Source organism: Engraulis encrasicolus, chromosome 19 (genome assembly GCF_034702125.1).
Source record: "Engraulis encrasicolus isolate BLACKSEA-1 chromosome 19, IST_EnEncr_1.0, whole genome shotgun sequence".
In the NCBI taxonomy this organism is placed as follows: Eukaryota; Metazoa; Chordata; class Actinopteri; order Clupeiformes; family Engraulidae; genus Engraulis; species Engraulis encrasicolus.
In genome coordinates this window covers 35,099,850-35,122,021 of record NC_085875.1, presented here as the reverse complement: position 1 = coordinate 35,122,021, position 22,172 = coordinate 35,099,850, and the positions used below count along the sequence as shown (strand labels likewise).

The window sequence follows — 22,172 nt, the reverse complement described above, 5'->3', positions numbered from 1 at the left end:
CAGAAAAGTGTGACTAACACAGAGGACACGAGACACACTAGACTAGAAGACAGAGGAGATCATTAGAGGATGCCGCTGCTGCTGGAAAAGATCACTTCACTGTATCGGGTTACAGAACAATGGTCAAGACTGCTGTTTAACCCATTTTAGCCTGATGATTCGTATATGTTGTATGACCTTTGGTGCCTAGAGCCACATATACGCTGCATTCAAGCTCTTGAGATTTGAGCTTTTTAAACAAAACATTTGGCTATGTTACAAACGAATGAACACATTCTAGTGCAAGATGAGGATCTTAGGACTTTAAATGCAACTTATTTCATGTTTTTATGTGCATCAGAGGCTAAGATATTTAGGTTTTCATAGGCTGAGGGCAACTTTCCCAACAAGGGCTTATGCATTCAGCAGGCGTTTTTTGCAGGTGCTTTAGGCATCAATGGGTTTAACTAGTACAGACCTTCGTTTGCGCCATACAATGCCACTATTTTGCCACCACATGCATTGAAGCAACACCTGAGGAGAAAATGCATGCTGGCGTGCAGCGCACACACTGCATGCATTCAGTAAAACTGTGCACAGTGTAAATTAAATCCACTCACATCCAATCTACTGAAATCCTATTTTGACAAAGAAAATACACCTGATTAATTTTCACTGGTGGTGGTAAATGTGCGCGATATAAATTCAAAGCTGGGATTATACTGACTAAAGCACCTGGGTCCTGGTTTTCAGTAAACACATAATAATGGACACTCTCTTTGTACGACTAAGCACCAAACAAAACAAAATAACAACAACAAAGAACAACACAGTAGGACACAGAAGTATTCCAAGAAGGTGGCTGAGTGGGTGGCAAGCATATAATAGTCATATAATAGTCAAGTTAACCTGGAGGTATTGGTATAGCAGCTAATAGAAGAGGCTGCACTGTACATTTCCTAACTTCACTAAAGGGCAGTCATAGGTAAGCGGTTAGGGTGTCAGACTTGTAGCCCAAAGGTTGCCGGTTCAACTCCCGACCCGCCAGGTTGGTGGGGGGAGTAATTAACCAGTGCTCTCCCCCATCCTCCTTTATGACTGAGGTACCCTGAGCAATGTACAGTCCCGCCGCACTGCTCACTAGAGGCGCCATTGGGGGCTGCCCCCTTGCACGGGTGAGGCATAAATGCAATTTCGTTGTGCAGTGAACTCTTGTGTGCTGTGGAGTGCTGTGTCACAATGACAATGGGAATTGGAGTTTCCCAGTTGAGCTTTCACACTTCCACTTTCACTAAATTATGCTTTAGTGTAGATGCTCTACAGGGGTCAACTTCATCAGAAGTGTTCACAGCTCATAACGTGTTGGGTCAAGTCTAGGCCTTGTCTTAGCAGTTTGCACAGCTGCCATAACAGGGTGCGACGGCGTAGTCAGTAGAAAACCCTGGCTATAAATACCGTGGAAATGGACGTGGCACTAATAAACAGTGCTGTTGAGATTGGGTCTGGATTAAAAAGAGTCTTGGGAAACAGTCGAGTCAGCACTGTTGACACACCGGTCACCAAGTCCCCAAAGGACAGTCCCCCACCTCCCTCCACAAAGAAAGTACGGTCCTGAACAGTCAACAGAGGAAATTCACTTATCACATAAAGGCTTTTGGACTTCCTGAATGCTCAGCCAAATTTTATTTGAATGCCAGTCTTGATGCAGGCTGTTTGTATTCACAAGTTTTGCTTGGAGGGATGGAGGTTTGAAGGAGGTGGAGGTCCATGGATAACTTGCACAATCTACATCAGTCAGTACAAATGATTAAAACATGTTAATTTACAGATCTAGGCATGAACAAGACTCGTAAACAAAAACGTTTCCTGACTTTTTTATTTTTCATATCGCATGTCAGCCACACAATATGGTACATACGGTACTGCACACAGACAAGAAGCATGGAATGGCCTGGCAAGATGGCTGGGGGGATTGGGGAGGGGAGGGGAAGGGGGGTAAAATAAACAAGAATAGAAATTAGTTTGCGATAAAAACATTCTGGGGAGATATACTCGGAGAGTGCTTTGTTCCTGTGTTGGCAACTAAAGGTCACTACCATCTGCAGGTGAAGAAGTACAATGGATTTCTCATTCTCTAAATGAACGAAAGTCTTTTCAGTTCATTTGTTCAAAATAATAAATGCTTAAGTACGTAGATGATATATTTTTAGTAGTTAATAATACATTTTTTGCTCTTTTCATGGGTAATACTCCAAAGGAAGTATTTTTTTTACACTACTTAGGGTACCTGGAGTTCCAAAGAAAGTTCATAATACACAATAATAACAATAACAATAATAATAATAATAATGACATTTTTGCTACAGCCTTTCAGGCTTTGCGTGACTTGGTTGCCTCGCACAGGTCATAAAATTTGGCAACGTACAGTAGAAGACACTGTAGAGGGTGTTTTATTCAGTGCAACGCCCTTCTGACGTGTCCTATCCATGCAAAGATTAAAAGTATTACTACATACTGCATGGAGGATTGGAAAACACTGTTTTAGCACCTGTCATACAGACGCACGAGCGCAGCACACACACGTACATAAAACAAACGTACATGTGCGTGCGCGACGCGTGCTTTTAGTTTAGCTTGTGTGTCTTTGTGTACAAAGATACATGTGAAGGATGGACCCGAGTGGCAAGATGCACTTTTTTTGTTTTTGTTTTTGTTTTGCAAGCAGCCGCAGATCACATTTTATGGAGTTATTAACACTGCTAATATGATCGCTATCTTCAGATGGTTAACATTCTCTTTTTTTTTTAAAAAAAGAAAAAAAAAGAAAACGAAACAAAAAATAAAAGCATCTTCACGCCATTAAATACACACAAGGAGAAAAAAAATGCCTAGTAACCCTGAACACAAACATTCAGCAGCAGCAGCAGCAGCAGCAGCAGCAGCAGCTACCTCTGGCTGGCTGGCTGGTGCCCTGGGGTGCATTTCTGGACAGCGCAGTTGTTAGCAGTTAGCAACTTTGTTGGTTGCAATGCAATGTCCCAATGGCAACTACCGAAGTTGCGAACTGCTAACAACTACGCTTTCCAGAAATGCACCCCTGTTTTGTTTTGTTTTCTCAGCATGGCGAGCTCCAGGAAACGGGCTGCACAGATGAGTTCCTCAGGCCCGCACGCCCACAGTCTGAGACACGGGGGGTGGGCGGTGGGCAGGGGGCGTGGGAGGCAGGGGCAGGGGGTGTAGGGGGAACAAAAGGGACGGAGCACAGCACACTGCCACCGAGGGGTTAAGAACCAATTTTAGAGGAGACCCTAGTCTACACAATAGGCAAAGTGGCGGCAGTGGTGGTGGTGGTGAGGGGGGGGACTTAAGGAGTGGGAGAGGGAAAATTCATAAAGATGTTGGGGGTGGTGGCTTGGAACTTTGTTGGTTCCAAAAAAAATTAAAAAAAAAATTTTTTTTGAAATGTTAGCATGGAATGCAACGTGGTTGCTTGCTTAAGAGCCTAATATATTTGGTGGGTGAGGAGAGGGGGGAATGGTGTTATTAAAACTATAACATCTCATACATAAGAACACTAAATAGCTTCAAAACACGTCACAATTTGTTTCTTTTTTTCCACGGTACAGTGAAGAGGAGGAGGCTAGGGGGCTACACCATAACGTCCATTTCATTTTTTTTATCCTTTTCATAACAAAATCTTTTGCTTCTACTTGTATCTACTGTATGTGTACTGTATGCATGTATGTATGTGTGTGTGTGTGTGCGTGCGCATGTGTGTGTGCATGCGTGTAACTGTACACATGTTGGTGTGCGTTTTATTTGTAACAATGTTGAATTCAGGGAATGCTAAAAGAACATGATTGCATAATAATTACTTCTCAGGGTGGGTGGGCTTGGGCATGGGGATTCGAGTGAGAGCTGCTTCAAGTATCCTTTGTGTTATCAGAGTGTCTTTGCTGGGTGAAGACAATGGTAACATTCTCTAGATTTTGTTCAGTAAACAGACCATCGACCTCACGGAGCAGATAGCTGGTTTGGCAAACGACGTGGAGGGAGCTTGTTCTCTCCTGTCAACTTGAAGATCTAGTGTGAGAGAGAGAGAGAGAGAGAGAGAGAGAGAGAGAGAGAGAGAGAGAGACACATGTATTGTTTTATCGTACATTGTAATTTATTATTCTATAAGAAGGTCTAATCCTAAAATGTCAAAGTCAGGTCTGGGTCATTTTATTCGGCCCGCGGGATAATTTCAAATGTGTATTACAGATGACCCACAAACACCCTTAAAATGACTTGAACATTAAAATGACTTGAACATCACATTTGAAATTTACAGTTACAACATTTTAGACCATGTCCATGTACCGGTACCATTTCACACTGTACAACATCCAAGACACTAAATTAATCATATTCATTTCAAATGCATTTCTATTGAATCTTATTGGTTGAACCATCCTTGAGAGATTTTTGGCCAGTTTCTGTCTGAATAAATACCCAACCCTTTAATTTCTTTCAAAAATAAAAGAGGTGTCTTTTGGCAGCAATGTCAAAGTGCATGTTTATTCTGCTGAGTTGTTCTGTAATCACACAATCTCTTGCCAAAAAAGCAAGATGGTATAAAATAGAATATTTAATCGATGACTCATTTCTTTTCCACTGTTCTCGGACAAGCACTTGCTGTGAATTCCCCGCAGTGATGTAGCATACAAGATTCAAATCTTGTGTTCGGTAAACCATTGAAAACATTACGTCTACAAGGCCGAGGGCATTCTGGACAGATACGCAACATGGCATCCTTCAGATGCAGTACTCCTTCTCTCGAGTATCTTCTCAGTTTTGTAAAAGAAAGAAGGTTTTAGAAAACTAGTAAGGATTTCTTATGGCAACTCAGATCACTGTAATTTCTTTCAGGACGCAAGAAGACTTCCAAAATGATCATTTAAAGTAAAACTTAAAGAGTTGGTTCAAAGTTAGAATTCTTGAAAACGAGACGCCCCATCTCAAGAGGTTATCCCATAACAAAGAGAATTTGAATTTGAAAGAATTGGTTTCAAAGTCATTCCTACAGTCACATTTCATGCATGTACTATAGAGACCCTGGAGATGTTGTGCCCACCTGCTTCGCTTGGCTCGGAGGGTTCATTAGCCTGGCACCCAGCTCTGAGCTGCTGTGGCGGTGCCCTTGGCTCTGGAGGAGAAGCTGCCTGCTGTGTTCAGGTTGGCGTTGTTCTGGGTCGAGACGACGGCGCCCGATCCCGAGCCGGCGCTGGACCCGGAGTCGAAGAGCTCCAAGCTGTCGGCGTCCATCAGCTCGCCGCGCAGGATGGCCTCCATGTCGCAGTCCAGGCTGCCGTTGAAGAACTCCAGGCCCAGCTCCGTCGCCGGGAAGCAACGGTCCTGAGGCAAGACCAGGCCACCAGCGTTCAGCCCCAGCAGCAGGGAGGACGGCTCGGGAGGCTGGTGGAGGGCCGTGGAGCGGAGCGGCTGCTGCTGCTGCTGCTGCTTTGTCAAGTAGTGTTGTGTGGGGTCGTTGCTGAGGAGGCCCAGCCCCCCTCCTCCTCCTCCTCCTCCTCCTCCTCCGCCATTGAGGCCTCTCCAGGGCTGCGTGCCGCCGTTGAGGAGTCCCGGCCCGGACGGCTGGTTGGAGAGCATGGGGTCGGTGTTGCGGAGGAGCATGGCGCAGCGCCGGGCGCTCTGCGAGCTGACCACGGCCGTGCTGGCCTGCGACATGAGCGGGTCCGACTGGGTCAGCAGGATGTCGTTGCGGCCCCCGCCGCCGCCGCCGCAGCCTCCCCCCACGGTGCCCTCCAGCAGCTCCTGCAGTGTCTGGGCCCCCGCCCCCCCGTACGGCCCCCCCAGGCTGGGGAACGAGGCCTGCTTATTCTCCTGGATGGTCTCCATGGGCGACTGGCGCAGGCCGGGCCCGAACAGGGGCGAGGGGCAGCCGAAGGTGAAGACCGAGGAGGAAGAGGAGGAGCCGTGTTCGTCTCCGCTGTCCTCCCCGTCCACTCCTCCTCCTCCTCCACCGCCCCCGCCGGGCGACTGCTGCTGCTGCGTGGCCGTCAGGCTGATGTCGTCGAGCAGGTCGTTCATCAAGCCATCGTTCAAGTTGATGGTGCCGGCGAGGTCAGCGAGTCCCGGCAGCTCGCCCAGGCCGACGGTGGAGGGTGAGAGGCTGCTGGGGGAGGAGTAGAGCATGGGCGAGAGCAGCGGCGAGTCCTCGTCCAGCTCAGCGCCCTCGTCCAGCTCGGCGTTGGCCAGGATGGGCGAGAGGCGTCCGCTCAGCGTGCTGGCGTTGGAGTTGGTGCGCGAGCGGAAGTCGGTCCAGGCGTCCAGCTCGTCGCTGCTGCGCGACGCGGGGCTACCCGACCAGCGCGACAGCCCCGTGGAGGGGTCCAGAGCCGGCCCCAGCGCCCCCACCACTACCCCGCCCCCCTCCTGGGCGGCCTGCAGCGCCGCCTTCTTCTTGGCCGCACGGCCCCGCGCGCTCTTGGTGTACTTGTTGCCGTTGTCCATGGAGACGGCGCGGCGCCGCGGGGCCTTGCCGCCTTTGCCGCCCTCCGGGTTGACCATCCACCAGGAGCTCTTACCCGTGCCTTCATTTTGGACGCGCACGAAGCGGCTGTGCAGAGACAGGTTGTGCCGGATGGAGTTCTGAAAAGACACACAAGAATGCAGAAAAAAAGTAAGCTTTCGGCCTTTATTATTACAGGACAGTATGAGAGTAGACAGGAAACGATAGTGAGAGAGATATGGGGTAGGGCTGGGAAATGACCCCGGCAGGACTCGAACCGGGGTCCCCGTAGGCATGCAAGCCCAAATGTGGGGCTTAGTGCGCTGCACCACAGTGGCCCCAAGAATTGGGGACTTAATGTACTGTTCTGTTCTGAAACGAGGCGGCGAGGCGGCAGCATCATGCCCAGTGACTGCACCAGAGAACCTGTGAAGCACTAATTATGACTTTTTATCCTCACCAGCCACCAACTTCTCGGATGCCGGAGAGTGATTATGGTAGAGAGAGAGAGAGAGAGAAAGAGAGAGACAGAGAGAGAGAGAGAGAGAGAGAGAGAGAGAGAGAGAGAGAGAGAGAGAGAGAGAGAGCCTCTTTGAGCTGCATTTGAAAAGACATTTTTATTCTCAAACAGCAGCTTCATTCATGCGATCGCTTTTCCGTAGTTAGTTACTGTCTGGAGTAACAATTTTGCACAATGGGGCATCCATTTAGGACTTACGTAAAAGCTGACTGAATAGCAGAGAGACAACACAGCAATCAGTAGAGAAGTACACAAGCTTTCATATCTTCTTCTCCAGACTCACAGAGCAGAACAGTAGAGAAGTACACAAGCTTTCATACTGGCATTCAGATCCTCCTCTCGAGGCTCACAGAGCAGAACAGAAGAGTCTCAATGCAAGACATTTTAGAACGGCTCTCCAAAACAATTACAGTCCAATTTGTTTTTATTATTATTTATTTTTAGCTTATTTAGCAGGGACAATGCAGTGCACATTATTACAAACATGACATGGCAAGGCCATGACACAGCTTGCAGATGTGAATACATAAAAGATTTGTAGCTAGATAGCTAATTTTCAACCTCAGTCCCAACCTCAGTTTTAAGATGTTTAAAAAGAGCTTACATCTTTACCTCACAGCTTTTCTACATTCATCAAATCAGATGAGAAGGTCTTCAACCAAGAAAAAAAGTATCATTTAAAAAAAAAAAAAACTATTCACAAAGTACTTACACTTTTGTCATACACTGAACTTTGTGAGACAATAAAAAACGAAACCCCTCCCAAAAAGGAAGTGTATAAACTAACATTATGCCATCAGATGTACTTGAGCTTCCTATTCTAGATCAATTACATCCTTGCTAGTGCTTTGCGAAAACATGTCAAACTGAAACTGCCTCGCTGGTCGTTGGCTTGACTGTTGTCAACTTGTTCTTGTGCCTGAAACAAGACCTTGTAGTGACACATTAGTTCTCACTATCGGGGCTGGACTGGGGGAGAAATAGGGCCCGGGCACTTTTGGCGTAAAGGCGCAGAACTGACTCACCGGTGGACCCTGCACCCTCATGGGACCCTATTTTCAGAAATGTAAAGGGTGCAGGGCCCACCGGGAAATGCCTGCTGCGCTATACCAGATGGCCAGTCCAACCCTGCTCACTAACACAAGCCATTCTACAGCATGACACAGAGGGGAATCCACATAGGACTGCTCTTTGTCTGTGAACTTGTAGGAGTAATGTTAACGTTAACACAGAATAGGTCAGCATTCTTCGAGACCAATGTTTTTAGTTTGGTTTGTTTTGCTGGGGGAAGGGAAGGGAGGAAGGGAGGAAGGGAGGATTCTCAGTGGAGGTCTTTGTCTCCAGTAGAGCCGCCACCAGGGTTGCCAGATGAGGCTGATGATTTCCAGCCCAAAAAATGCTCACAACCTGCCTGGAAGCACTAAATCCCTTCCAATTCTATTGATTTCTATGGCCAAAAATTGGGCGGGTTTTTCTCCAAAATCCATTTTTACCCGCAGACGGCCATCCTAAGCAGCTCAATTGGGCGGGAAACAGCCCAATCTGGCAACACTGGCCACCACCCCCACGGCCGCTGGAGAACTGGCCTTTGTGTCTGCTGAGACCAAGGAACAGGCCTGGCTGACAAGCACATGAACTCAACTCTTAAGGACACGGTTTACGACTTCACAAACATGGCCGTCTGAAAACAGCTGCATGTGTGGTGGTGCATCTAACTAATCTTTACAATTTGACAAATGTGGGTGAGGACAGCAGCACATAGCCTGTATCGAATTTCCATAGAAACAGGTCAGGCCGAAGAATAACTCAACACAAGTTGCAAGCTTATGATTTTCCTGAAGTGTATTAATTTACTTCTCAACATCACAAAGCCAACCAACAAACATGTTGTTGTCTTTTCCGCACACGTCAAGTCATATAATACTGGGAAAGGACAAGGGAAAGTTGGGAAAAGAATGGAGTAGGTTGTTTTGTAAACGTTCCAAAAATATGGTGGGCCTACATTTAAAGTTATGGGTCAGTTACGACAAGCTACCAAACGGGGGAGTGGAAACTCGACAGTTGTATTGCAGCAGTACAATTTTCAAAACCCCAGTGGCAATTATGTGGCCAGGGAAGCCTGGAATGCAACCACAGAGGGAGATGAGAATAGGGGATTGGGGACTCAGTGACCTGGCTAGGCAACTTACTGCTTTTACAAGAGATGAGGAGAACCCTCCCACCCACCCACTCATTCATAAAGCAGTTTGCATCCGAGAGCTTTGATAAACTATTGCTGTGCATTCCAATATGCACACTCCCGTCCTCCACTTGTGCTTGTGACCTCGCCCCACCTCTTGGCCCGGCCTCCGTGGAGAAAACAATAAAGTTTCCCAGCTGTCAGCCCAGCCACAACAACTTTTGGGGGACTGTGTTTTCACCATACCAATTGCAAATGAGAAAATTAAATTAGAATTGTGCTTTTGCAAGATATTGAATTAATTTTCTGTCGTCAGTGACATCATCATGAGGTCACGAGCAGCAAGGGAGTGAGCAAGGGAGGACAGAAGTCTGTATATTGGAATCCAATTCCTCGGTCTATGCTAAAGGTTGTCCACTCACTCTCCCACCAACTCACAGACTAGTCTGACCATTTTCTGCTCTCTGTGCAGAAAGATCAGCCAGGGTCAACTCTGACCAAAAGCACACACACACGCGCACACACACCCACACACACAATGCAGGTGCAGAATGTTTAGGAGCTTTCTCGAATCCAAGCTTCCCTCCATTGTTCCGCTCAACAGGGGGGTGTTCCATTCACTGTGCAAAAAAAAAAAACCCACACATGCTAGCAGACAGACTAGCGTGGTGGAAGTCAAAAAGGGTTTGGATGACCCTTTGACCCGTGCAACATCTACTACAATTCGTATTAGCCTTAATCCTTTCCGTCGTCAAGGTCTGCCATTCTTCACCACTGATGAAGTTTAGTATTCATTGCACAATGAATGTTTCTTTAATCCCCTCCTGCCTATTATCCAAAATAATTGGAAAAGAGTGAAAATGAGACTGAGTGTTGGCTTCATGATTGACGAGAGCAATTAGATAGCTTGCACAGAGATTATGATCTTGCCTGATTATTATGAAATTGAGTGCAGAGAAGAGTCAAAATTGAAAGATTCTACTTTTAGCAGAGGCTGTGGCTCTTTCACGGCCGAGGACTAAATTCACCAGACGCATTTTAATCATTTCTCCCTGAACCTTGAAAAAATAGGTTTTTCTCCACTACAGGCACATGAGGACGTGCCATAAGAAAGACATTTTTACTCTCTTTTTTGCTCTCTACTTAATTTATTCTCCAAGGAAAATAGCTGCCAAAAATTGCAGAGGCAGAATGGCAGACAACCATGCAGACAAAAATCATCCGTCCCTCGCTGCTCCATTTTGGCTACTAGTTATATGTTTTTAGGACTGCTTAAGATCCGTTCAAGGACTGTTCCACATATCCATCAAATTCATACTACAACTATAAGGACAAACAAAGACGGAATTGGCCATGCAGTAATATTTGCTGTGTATTAAATCATGCACCAGTAAATTGATGCAAAACAACTGTGTTTGAAGGCTTGCTGCCTGGGAGCGTCAATTTAAGGAGATTTTGTTTAAACCTGTGCAGCTAGCACTGTTCTTCTTCTGTGAGCAAGCGTCCCATCTGTTTCAACAAGCTGTTTGTACCAACACAGGGGAACGGAGCCTCATTAATAGTGGAAACACACCTTACTTATTTTGATATTTTTAAAGAATAGTTTACACAAGGGAAACCATTTTGTTGATTTCTTTAAGCAAAGTTTTTAAAAAAAAATGCTTCTCACAGAATGACAGTTAACTTCAAAACTGTTTTCCAGATACGATAACAAATGGCTTAGCAAACCAACTTTCAACACTAGCTCTGGAAATGTCAGCATGATGGGCAATCGGCCATGTAAACTAAAATATCTAAGATAAATATTCAGAAGTCAGAAAACATTGCATGTATGCATTTGCACATTGCATGTATGAATTGAGTTTTAGACCGAGTCATCAAAACATCATCAGGTGTTGATACAGCCCCTATGAATAGAGTAAAGTTAGCCACCAAGATAAGTGTTCCCTGTATGCCTTAGCCAACCACCGGTGCACATAAAACACACACAAGACGTGTACACATGCACAAGCACACTGCGCATCTGTGTGTGTCTGTGTATGTGCATGCATGTGTGTGTGCGTGCACACAAGTCGTGTACACATGCACAAGCGCGCGCACACACACGCGCACACACACAAACTCGCACGCACACACAAACTCACACATTCACATTCACATTCACGCGCGCACACACACATGCACGCACGCGCGCACACACGCGCACACACGCGCACACACACGCGCACACACACGCACACACACACACACACACGGAGCTGCTCAGGGATCCGTGCGAGTCTCCAGGCAGAGGGCCAAGTCAGAGCTGCAGAGCAGGAAAGGGGGACCTGCGGCGAGGCTCGTAGGCAGCAAGCAGCTCCACTGGAGCAGGAGCAGGAGCTGGAGCACAGGCCAACAGCACTCCACTCTGCCCAGTACAGGCTGTTCTGGAACTGGGGAGGGAGAGAGGGAGGGAGAGATGGGGGGTGGAGGGAGGTGGGGAGGCCTGGGTGTGGACCTACTGATAAAGGTCAACACTAGAACAACTGCCATCAAACCGGTGCTTGAGAGTTGTCATCTGCTTAGTATCCTCACATTTGTGTCTGTAATTGTTCTACTTATTGAAATTTAACAGTAGCCCTACATGTTTCCATTTGAAGTGAGCTAGTCCACAATTAAGGCAGTTACACACTCATCTGTCTTATCTGTCTTATTGTTTGCTTTGTGTGGGGGGCTCTAAACACAAACAAAGTAAAACAATCCCTGTTAATCTCATTGCAGCTTAATTGTCTCATTAGCTTGTACAGTACAGTTAGGTCTAATTACTGTGGAGGGAAACACTGTGTTTACCAGATTGATCATGAGTGTACTGGAGCAGCCTACCACTAGGCCATATGTACTTTGTTCTCTCTCATTATAGTCTTTCTCTCTGCCTTTCTTTCTTTCCTTCCTTCCTTACTGTGTCTGTCTCTCTAACTGTTTCTCTCTTTCTGTGTCTGTCTATCTGTCTGTCTCTCTTTCTGTGTCTGTTTGCGTCTCTCTCTCTCTCTCTCTCTCTCTCTCTCTCTCTCTCTCTCTGAAAGAGATTCATCTTTCCGCCAATTTTCCTGTCAGCGGGGTGAAGTCTTGAGAGAGCATGCTGAGGATGTTCTGTTCGAAATGAAAGGGTTCGGGGCTCTCAGCGCTCCAAGGCGGAAGTAACCCGACGAGGATCGCGGCGGCGGCAGTCTTCAGAACCCTGCATCAAAGCACGGAACCCCGCTGTGCGACACGGGTCGGCTGTCGTAAGCATGGCATTGGAGCCCTACGCCACGGTACAGCACTGCATTTAAAAGGTCCAGTATCTCAGAGTTTGTGTTAGGTGTTCATTAGCAAGATTTGAATTGTAATTTGTTCTTTTTCCATGAATATATTCACCATCATTATCAATTTCAAGTATCCTTATTGGATTCAAGGATTCAATTGTCCATGACGGAAAGCTGAGAATGCATCCACATCATTGACACAGGTGCTGGACCAAACAGAAGATAATAAACAACACTGTTCTCTTGCTACTAAATATTTAATGGCACAATGTTTTGGAAGCTCAGTCCTTGGTGTAGTGAAGATTCATTACTTCCTTTACATAATAAGAATTTCCTTGTTTTTCTTTGCTATAACATGTTAACGTGCTACTCTATAACAATATAACAACTCACAACATTATAAATGTCACATATCCGGGCAAGTTTGAGGAAGGGAAATCTTTTATCGCTAATAATAGCCTTTGTTGGACCACTGCACCACTGCACTGCCTGTGTTAGCTTCAAAAGGGTTCTCTGTAGCACAGAATAGCCTGTGTTAACTTTGGTATACCCACTGATGCACAGAATAACTCGTGTTAGCTTCGGAAACCCCCCTACAAAAGAAGCAGCAGAGTCCATTTAGCTAATAAGAAGCCTCCTACCACAGGCCTGGTACAATGCAACCTCTTCAGGAGTGCATTTCTCAAAAGCGTAGTTGTTGGCTAGTTAGCAACTTGGATAATTGCCAATGAGAAATTGCCTTGAAAACGACAAAGTAGCCAATGAAGTTAGCAACTATGGATTCAAGAAATGCACCCCAGCACTCTTCTTCATTTGTATGCTGGTGGGTCAATGTAAGGCCCAATGCACAGCACACACTATGTGTCTCTGCAGTGCAGACAGACACCAATGGAGCGTCTGAAAGGGATGTGTGTTTGATTTACAACCATGAACACCATGTGGGCTGGATGTGCAGAGTGATTTGTGAGACACAGCCTTTATTCTTGGCTGAAAACTCTCGTTCAGGATCTTTGACCCGTGTGTGCATCTCTGCATATTTACACAACAGACTTCTCTCTTTTTTTGTGGATCCTCTTAGACAGAGAAGGCATTATACCGTGACATTATGTTGTGAAAAAATATTCATAGGCAAATGACGCTACTGATGTGATGTCACAGGCAACTGGCCTGGTGAATGGTTGCCCACAAATAAACAAATGCAGATTTATTGAAAACTGGCCTTTAGCCAGCTATTGACAGTTTCGAGACTTCGAACGCTGTTCCTCGCAAAAAAAACTAATTGCACCTCCATGTTGATTGTTCCTTCCTGCGCACGATCCATGGATCCAGTACTACTACTGGGTGCCATCTACTGTGTTTGTTAACTTCAAATTGACTGAAATATGTTATCTTCTCATCCCTGTTTACAGAACATGGTTGCTGCAATGTCCCTTTCACTTGCCATTTCAATAGAAACCACAGGACGGGACAGGTTGTCCAAGTCATTGACATTGATGCGTGCAATCTGGACATAAACTCAGCCATTTTCCCCTCATGACGCCAGCAACCCATTGACATTTTACACAAATAAATCACAGGAAAACGGATCAGCAGTGAAGAGTGTTAATGGCCATTCAGGCCAGTTTGTGTGCAGTTTAGTTGTATTAGCCCCAATGACCAGGACATAAACTTAAATGATCAAGCTTATTTGTATAGTTTCCGGTCATTATTATTTCAAAAGATAAAAGTTGTTTTACAATGAATGGCTTCAGTTCAAACAAAGTGACAGACAAGGATTTGTGTTATTCATATCCTCTGAAAAATGGCTACACAACTAAACATTCCAGCAGGATGTGTAAACTTAGGAGCATCACTGTACACAGAAATAATAGTCATCTTTATCCTTGCTCCTTGAAAGAGCAGTGCAGTGTGTGTGTGTGTGTGTGTGTGTGTGTGTGTGTGTGTGTGTGTGTGTGTATGTGTATGTGTGTGTGTGTCTCACAATAGCAACATGCTTTAATCTGTTGCTGGTGGTTGTTCTTAGTAGTGTGCTGGAGTTTTCCAGCCCTGCTATGCTCTACTCTACTCTACTGTGGGGATTTCCACCGTGACCTTTGTGCTATTTAACCCACGGCCCCAGCACAGCAGCTGGGGGAATGCGGGCGAGTGGAGAGGAGAGAGAGTTGACCAGCAGTAGCCAGCCGAGCCACACACCACCAACAATGCATGGCTGCCTGCATCACACACACACATGCGGCTTACCCAGCAGCCTCCGCTCAGCTCTCACACACTCACAACTGCATGTGAGGCAAACCGACCGTGATCCCTGCCACTGGCCCCAACACACACACCACCACACACCACCTCCTCCTCCACCTCCACCTCCACCCTCCCCACCCCAGGGTGACGGCCATGACCTGTGGACATGGTGGAGCTCCAAAGAAAAGCTCTGCTGCATCAAGGAAAGCTGACAAGGGGGGAGGGGGCAAAGGGGTCACTTGTCCTGGGTCCAGGGGAGAGGGGGCCCAGAATTAGATCCTCATTACATTATATGTATTGGGTCGTTTGGGGCCCTTTCAGATGTCTTTGTCCCGGGCCCAGCAAAAGCTGTCAGCGGCCCTGTCTGCATCAAGCCAATTACCGGCGCTCCAATCCTCCTCCTCGGTCTGTTTGTACTCCAAGTAAGTCAGTGTGCTCGGCCAGCTACATTGTTACCACACACAGCTCACTGTAAATGGGCCGGCCATTTCAACCGGGCTTTGAGCCGGCACGATTGATTGGATTGGCCCATTGGACAAGGGCACCTGAGATGCCGCTTTGTGTTGCATTAGTCTGCAGTGCACAGCCTCAATTAGGAGTTGGGACAACACTGTTGACTGATTACAGTACCTACAGACCATGCAAGCCAGTGTTTTCCGCTGAATTTTTGTTAGTCAAGGTGGTGGAGCGTTAAAAGTATATATTTTTGGTTTTGCAACTTTAGAAATTACATTCACAATATGAAATCTTTATCTTTTCAGGGGACCTAGTCAAGGTGGTAGGTGTTTTTTGTCAAAGTGTGCGCCGCCGTAACAAAAAAGTGCTGGTGGAAACCCTGCCAGCACAGTAGGAGGAGCATGTTGCGTTTTGCTGAAGGCCAGTTTTTGTCACTTAGCTTAGTGTGGATCAATATTTTACAAAAGGCAACAGTCCCTCCAGCTCATTCAAGTCAAGCCCATTGCACAGCACGTCCCTACAGATGACATAAAAGGGGTAAAACTTTACTGCCATTACAGTGTCATAACATTGTCATAATGCAGTCATGCATGTGTCATTAACATTGTCAATGTCATAAACATTGTATGACTGTCTTTATGTCAACTTTTCATGGCCATAAAACGTTTATGACATTGGCATTATGTTAATGACTCATTCATGACACTATTATGACACTGTTATGAAACTGTTATGTCATACGTATGACGCCAGCGTCAAGTAAAGTGTATCCATAAAATGTGAGGGAAACACTGGGACAGAACAGATCTCCCCTTTCCAGCACTAAAAAGGCCTATTCTGGGCCTATATCTCACACACTTGTGACTGAGGCAGGCTTGTCCACCACGACGGCACAGCGTGTCTGTGGGCCTCGTTCTCCTGCTCAACCCGAGCTGGAACGGAGCCACAGCGAGGACGAGAAGAACAGAGGCGGAGCTGTAGGGCCCCAACAATGAGAGGCCTTTCTCCACAGCCATGAGTTCATCTTCTGCCCGCTCTGCTCTCCGACCAGCAAGCGAAGCGCCCGGGTCACACCACCCACCACCGCCACCACAAAGAATCCACTAATCTTCCACCAACATGTCTGCACGCACCAAAACAAGACAGGGAGTCACTGTTTTCTAAGCCTAAGATAAAAAAATAAAGACGTCAACAAAAAAAAAAAAACGTGGCACACAGAGAGTGCTGATTGGCTATGGAACTACCAATGTCCGCAGAGTGGCACACAGATCCAAAGGATTTACGCAGAGAGCTTGCCTTGCTACAAGGGCAGGCTTGCGGCGGTTGCTGCAAGCTTCGGGCTTCATATTTTGCATCTGACGAGGGCAGTTGTGTTTTTCTAACTACAAAAAATTCTAACGCCACATACTTTCCCATATTGTCAAAGAATTTTTGGCTCTGAGACAGTCATAGTGAAACGTGCAATTGAACTTAAAAAAAATAGGCTCTTTGCAATGGGGATAATTCTAGTGTTGCATCGTGCACAATAAGGCTTGACAATGTTTGGAAACTGCAAAAAAATAGATAATATTGAGAAATGCTAAATGGATGTTATATATGTAAACTGCTTAAACATGCAAGTAACTATGAAACATAGTGATGTCTTTCATCACTCACTATGTGGCATGTGGCGGGAAAGTGTATTGGAAGAAGAATAAGGGGGGTGGGGTGGGGAGTAATCAGTGTAGAATGCAAAATGCATCGCACATGGAAGTGCACCACCCATTTCAGGGAATCTGTCTCGAACCATATGAATAATGCATAAGTTAAATGTTGTCATGTTGTGATATTGTTGATGTGCTGTGCAGCGCTATTATGCAATGCAAATACTGCACTGGAGGATGCCTTATGCAACCATGCACCCATGACCAAATCTGAAGCTTTCACACTCAAGATAACACTTCAGAAGATGGGATACATCTGCAAGACAGCCTAACATCAAAGTAATGACCTGAATACATTCGTTTCTGTGGAGGATTTTGCATAATGACACGGTGTCCTTATTCAATGTGCATACATGCTGCTTAATGTATTCAATGCATTCCATGCACTTCTGGGCAACCACAAAACCACTTTGATGTACATAAAGTAGATGTTTTTGCATTTCAGTTTAATTCCTGATTTGCACAGTATACAATGCACATCTGCATGCACTGCAGGGCACAGTTATCCTGTGAGTTACATTACCCATTCCAACTGAACCCACTGGGCACAAAGCATTTCATCTGACACTAACAGAAAGCGTGTAGAGAATGTAAAGAAAGAAAATGCAATAATTAGCAGTCTAAACTTCTTTGTCCTCCTGAACCAGGTCGAGTTCTCGTTGTTCCCTCTGTTATCTAGAGCCTTCTTCCCTAGCCTCGACGTCGTCTTTGTGCCTTTTCTCTCTCTCTCTTTCTCTGTCTCTCCCTTCCTCCCTCTCTGCTTGCTGCAGCCTTTCTCTGAGCCAAGCCCCTCTCCTCTCCTCTCAGGGAAGGCCTGGCGCACTGCCAGTTCACACAAAGGCAGATCCCGGAGTCAAACAGCAAGCTCTCTCCTCTCTCTCTCTCTCGTTCATTCTCTCTCACTCTCACTCTTGTTCTCTCTCCGTCTCTCTCTCTCTCTCTCTCTCGTTCATTCTCTCTCACTCTCACTCTTGTGTGTTTCTCTCTCTCTCTCTCTCTCTCTCTCTCATAGTCGCACACACACACACACACACACACACACACACACACACACACACACACACACACACACACACACACACACACACACACACACACACACACTGACCTACATAGTTTCCAGTCAGCTGATTGATCCTTGTGCAGGAGCTGCCAGCCAATGGAAAGTGAAGGTGGGGTGCAGGAGGACCAATCAGAAAACAGACACTGATAAAAACCTCATGGCAATTTTTAAGTTTGTATTTTTTTTCCCTGCCTCTTTCTCTTCCTCCCTCCCTCCCTCTCTCCTTCCTTCCTTCCCTGTACTGTTCATAGTGGGGCGTGGGTTTAGAAGAGCAGGCAGGCAGGCTCAGATGCAGCAGACAGAGTTTTTATCTCGCTCAACCCCACCCCCCTCCCTCCCCATCACTTCAAACCAATCCACCACCCCCAAAGTTCTCCTAGCAACACTGTGCAGACTCTTTCCCTCTCTCCCGCTCTCTCAAACTAGCGTCCGTCCGTCCGTCCGTTCCGCACGCAGCTGGCATGGGCCTGCGTGCCGTGAGCACCGTGTAATTTCTCTAATTTTCTTTAATAGCGGACGGGAGAGGGCTGCTGTTGAAGAGAATATAAACATGCCAGGCCGGTCTCGGCCCACCACCACCACACTGCGCCTGACTGCAGGGGTGCTGACAGCTTAGGCTGGGCCCAGGACAACGCCATCTGAAAGGATTTCTCTTAATATACATACAATATAACTGGGATTCAATTCTGGGCCCTCCCATCTCCCTAGGCCCGGGACAACGTACCCCTTTGTCCCCAGCTCTCGGCTGCTCTGCCTGCCTGCCTGCCTGCCTTGGTACGCAGAGAAGGAGGGAGAAGCTGCAGCATTTCAGATGAGCGATGTGTGTACGAAGCAAATAAATCAGAGGCAGAACAGACAGGCCCCATGTTTTCATTCCGTCGGGTGTGTGTTTTGTTTTCCCTCTGATGGAACGCTCGCTCGCCTTTTTCTTTGTAGGACACCAATCTCCATCTCCTCCTCCGTCTCGCCAACTCACACGTACACACACAACACAAACAAACATCAAAAGCAGATGCACACTTTCACTTGGTAGCCTAGCCGACCGACCGACCGTCCTCAGCGCAGTGGGATTACAAACCTATTTCAAGAGCATCTCTCCCTCTCTCCCTCCCTCTCTCTCTCTCTCTCTCTCTCTCTCTGGCATCTCACACATATTCGCTTTCTCTTTCTCTCTCTGTCCCTCTCTCCTTCTCTCTCTCCACCCCGCCCCCCCACCTCTCATTCAAATCCAGCCAAGGCCAAGAGAATTCATTACATGTGATTCCATGACGGCTGAATTGGTTTTACAAGCCAGGATAATCCCTGGACCCTTACAGCACCCAGCACAGCACAGACGAGCCGAGCGTAAGTGAAAAGGTCTTTACAAACGCTCCCATTTACATTCATAAGCAACACACGACAACATACTAACACACTGAAATATCTATGTCAGCTAAATATAGAACACGAGCAAATGTTACTGTTAAGGATTATAATTATTTCTACAGTTACACAACATGACTGAAAGAAAAAGATTGAGGTAAAAAAAAAATATGGGGGAAAAAAGGAAAGGGGAGGTCAATCTATAAATAAAAAATTATGACCAATGCAATTAAAGGTCAGGACAGATGATGTGTGGAATGTGAGCGTTTCAGTGAAGCACTATTGCCGGTACAAACACACGCTTTAATTCCACAACCAATTTCTGTTCACTGAAATGAACCCAGTAAGAGATGATCTGATTGGATCAGAATGTGTTGTTATGTGACAATACAAACATTATAGGTGTCCTGTTTGACACGCTGTGATGCTATTTTTACGGCTAAAAAATACTAATAGCATGGATGGATGGATGGATGGATGAATGAATAAATGGATGAATGAATGGATGGATGACAAATGCACAGATGTCAACACAACCATGATGAGGGAATTATTTATGCCTCAGAATTGAAATCACTGAAAGAAAAAAACAGTATCATAACACAAGTCTCCGCTACAAAGAGACAAATAGAGAAGTGTAGAGCAGTGATGTGCTGCATGCACTCACAAAAACATCCCCTCCTCCTCCTCCTGCTCCTCAGATGCAGACACAGCTTGTGTCTGCTGTGTGGACTATGAAAGCTAATATGGTGTAACACAAATAGCCCAGACGTCATACTGATAAGATAACCCTGGTGTGCTGCTGGTGTGAAGAAAGTGACAGCACTCAGCAACTCTGGAGCACTGATGCTTGAGAGCCAGGAAGGGAAGACGATGTCTGGGGACTGTTGGTACACTTTCTTTCTGTCTTTCTTGTAACATGCACGTCCATTGGTGACGTTAAAAACGATCAGTACAAAAAGATATATCAGACCTTGCTTTTCCCAAAGCACAACATAGTCTTTTCGTCTAGTTGACACGCTGTCTCACAGACCTCTCCTTACCACTACTATACTGGTGAGATAAGAGAAGCAACGTTGTCAGCACAGACACAGACATGCACACACAGGGGGCATGGTGCCAGGGTATGAGGCAGGCCTCCACGTGAGGGGATGAGGGCACAGGGCCGCGATGACCGCAGACCAGGGAGGGCCTGCCATCAGCTGTGCCAGTGCCAGTACCAGTGCCATCCGACTCCTGCCCCTTATCTGTGACACCAGGGCTGGACTGGGGGAGAAAAAGGGACCGGGCGGGCACTTTTGGCTTAAAGGGGCCCCTCAAAATTTGCTGCACAGAACTGACTCACTGGTGGGCCCTACATCCCTGTGGCTCCTTATTTTCAGAAATGAAATCGGGGGGCCCACGACGAGGGTGTGGGGCCTACCGGGAAATGGCCGCTATGCCAGATGGCCAGTCCAGCTCTCTTATCTGTGACCCTCTTCAAACGGCCTGACTTGACTGGCCCTATCAACCACCCCCAGTGTCTGACGGGCCAGCTGCTAATCAAACCTGCCCCACTGACTGACTAAAGAGGGGTGCATTTGATGATTGAGACCTATGACAGCCTCATTACCTCTTCTGCCCCATCAGTCTCAAATAAATAAGTTGTATAATGAGGCAGCAAATATTCTTATTACAGTCACAGTTTCTGTGTGGTTCATACATGTTTTCAGACTAATGATAATGCATATGGCCAATGCAGTAAGTGGCAACAACTCAGTCTACTCCGATCAACCTTTTTGTACAGCTACTAGCTACTACGATGTCACTACTATGTACTGTACATGTGTGGTGCAAGGGGAGTATACAAAAGCTCACCTTCCAGCCAGCGGAGCTGTTGCTGTCGCCTTTGTCCTTGAAATAAGCCACTGATCTGACCATCCAATCGTAGATTTGGGCCAAAGTCAAGCGCTTCTCAGGCGAGCTCTCGATGGCTTGAGTGATGAGGTCTGCGTAGGAGTAGTTGCCCCAGGCATTCCTGCGGGCCGAGGACTTCCTTGGCTGTGCAACCAGGCCATTGACACTCGTCTCGCTGCTCGCAGTGGACAGGGGCTGAGAAGGTACCTCGAAGCCATCGAGATCCTTGTCCTTGGAAGTGGTCTTGAGGCGCACCGCGGGGGTTGTCTCGGATCTATGTCCCCCTTCTGAAGTCTCAGTTTCTATCGAGCTGTCGTTGGCAATGATGTGGCCCGCAGAAGTGTCAGTGGTCGGGTCATCCTCCTCCTCCTCGGGAATGATCTCAGATGGTTCGGGTTTCCCTGTGTCCGACTCGGGTCGTGGAAGAGGCCACGTACAAGACCTGGGTCTTTTCTGTGGCTCGAAGTCCGGGTCTATCATAACGTCCAAAGTGTTTCCATTTTCATTGTTTGACACCTCTGCCATCTTCGCTGTACTTTTCGACTTTTCTGTGCTACACTTAGATCCGACAAACTAATTTGGAAGCCTGCTTTCCAGTTGCATTCCATTAATGAGCTTATTTGTTTATGTTAGTAGTTTACAGTACTTAAAGCACTGTTAATAGACCCTTGCTGTGGAAGTTTCAATGCCCTGGGTAGTAGAATGTAACTAATCTCACGTATTAAAAAAAAATCAAGTCAACACATAATATTTTTGGGGGTCATTTGGTACTGGTCCGCACCTCCTGCTACCTGATGTTTAGCTAACTCCACGTGCCTGCCCAATTGATTGTTTCAGACAGCATCAGTGGTGGCAAACGCACAAGGATAACTTCAAATACGCTGCTCAGGAGAAATACTTTAGGCGACTGAGTTGCAGTGATGCAATCCTGAAGGTTTTTTTTTAAACAGGGTAGGTATCACAAATTTCGCCCAGGCT

General features: G+C 46.6%; 1 protein-coding gene across 1 annotated transcript; it reads right to left on the bottom strand.

Annotated features, from left to right (window-relative positions):
- Positions 1-1,838: 1,838 nt before the first annotated feature.
- Positions 1,839-22,118, bottom strand: foxo3a (forkhead box O3A). The gene is made up of 3 exons (XM_063184227.1): positions 21,156-22,118; positions 5,096-6,633; positions 1,839-4,062 (listed from the first exon to the last, which is right to left on the bottom strand). Exons 1-2 carry the CDS (start codon positions 21,717-21,719, stop codon positions 5,122-5,124), a joined length of 2,076 nt encoding a protein of 691 aa, XP_063040297.1. The 5' UTR covers positions 21,720-22,118; the 3' UTR covers positions 1,839-4,062; positions 5,096-5,121.
- Positions 22,119-22,172: the final 54 nt, after the last annotated feature.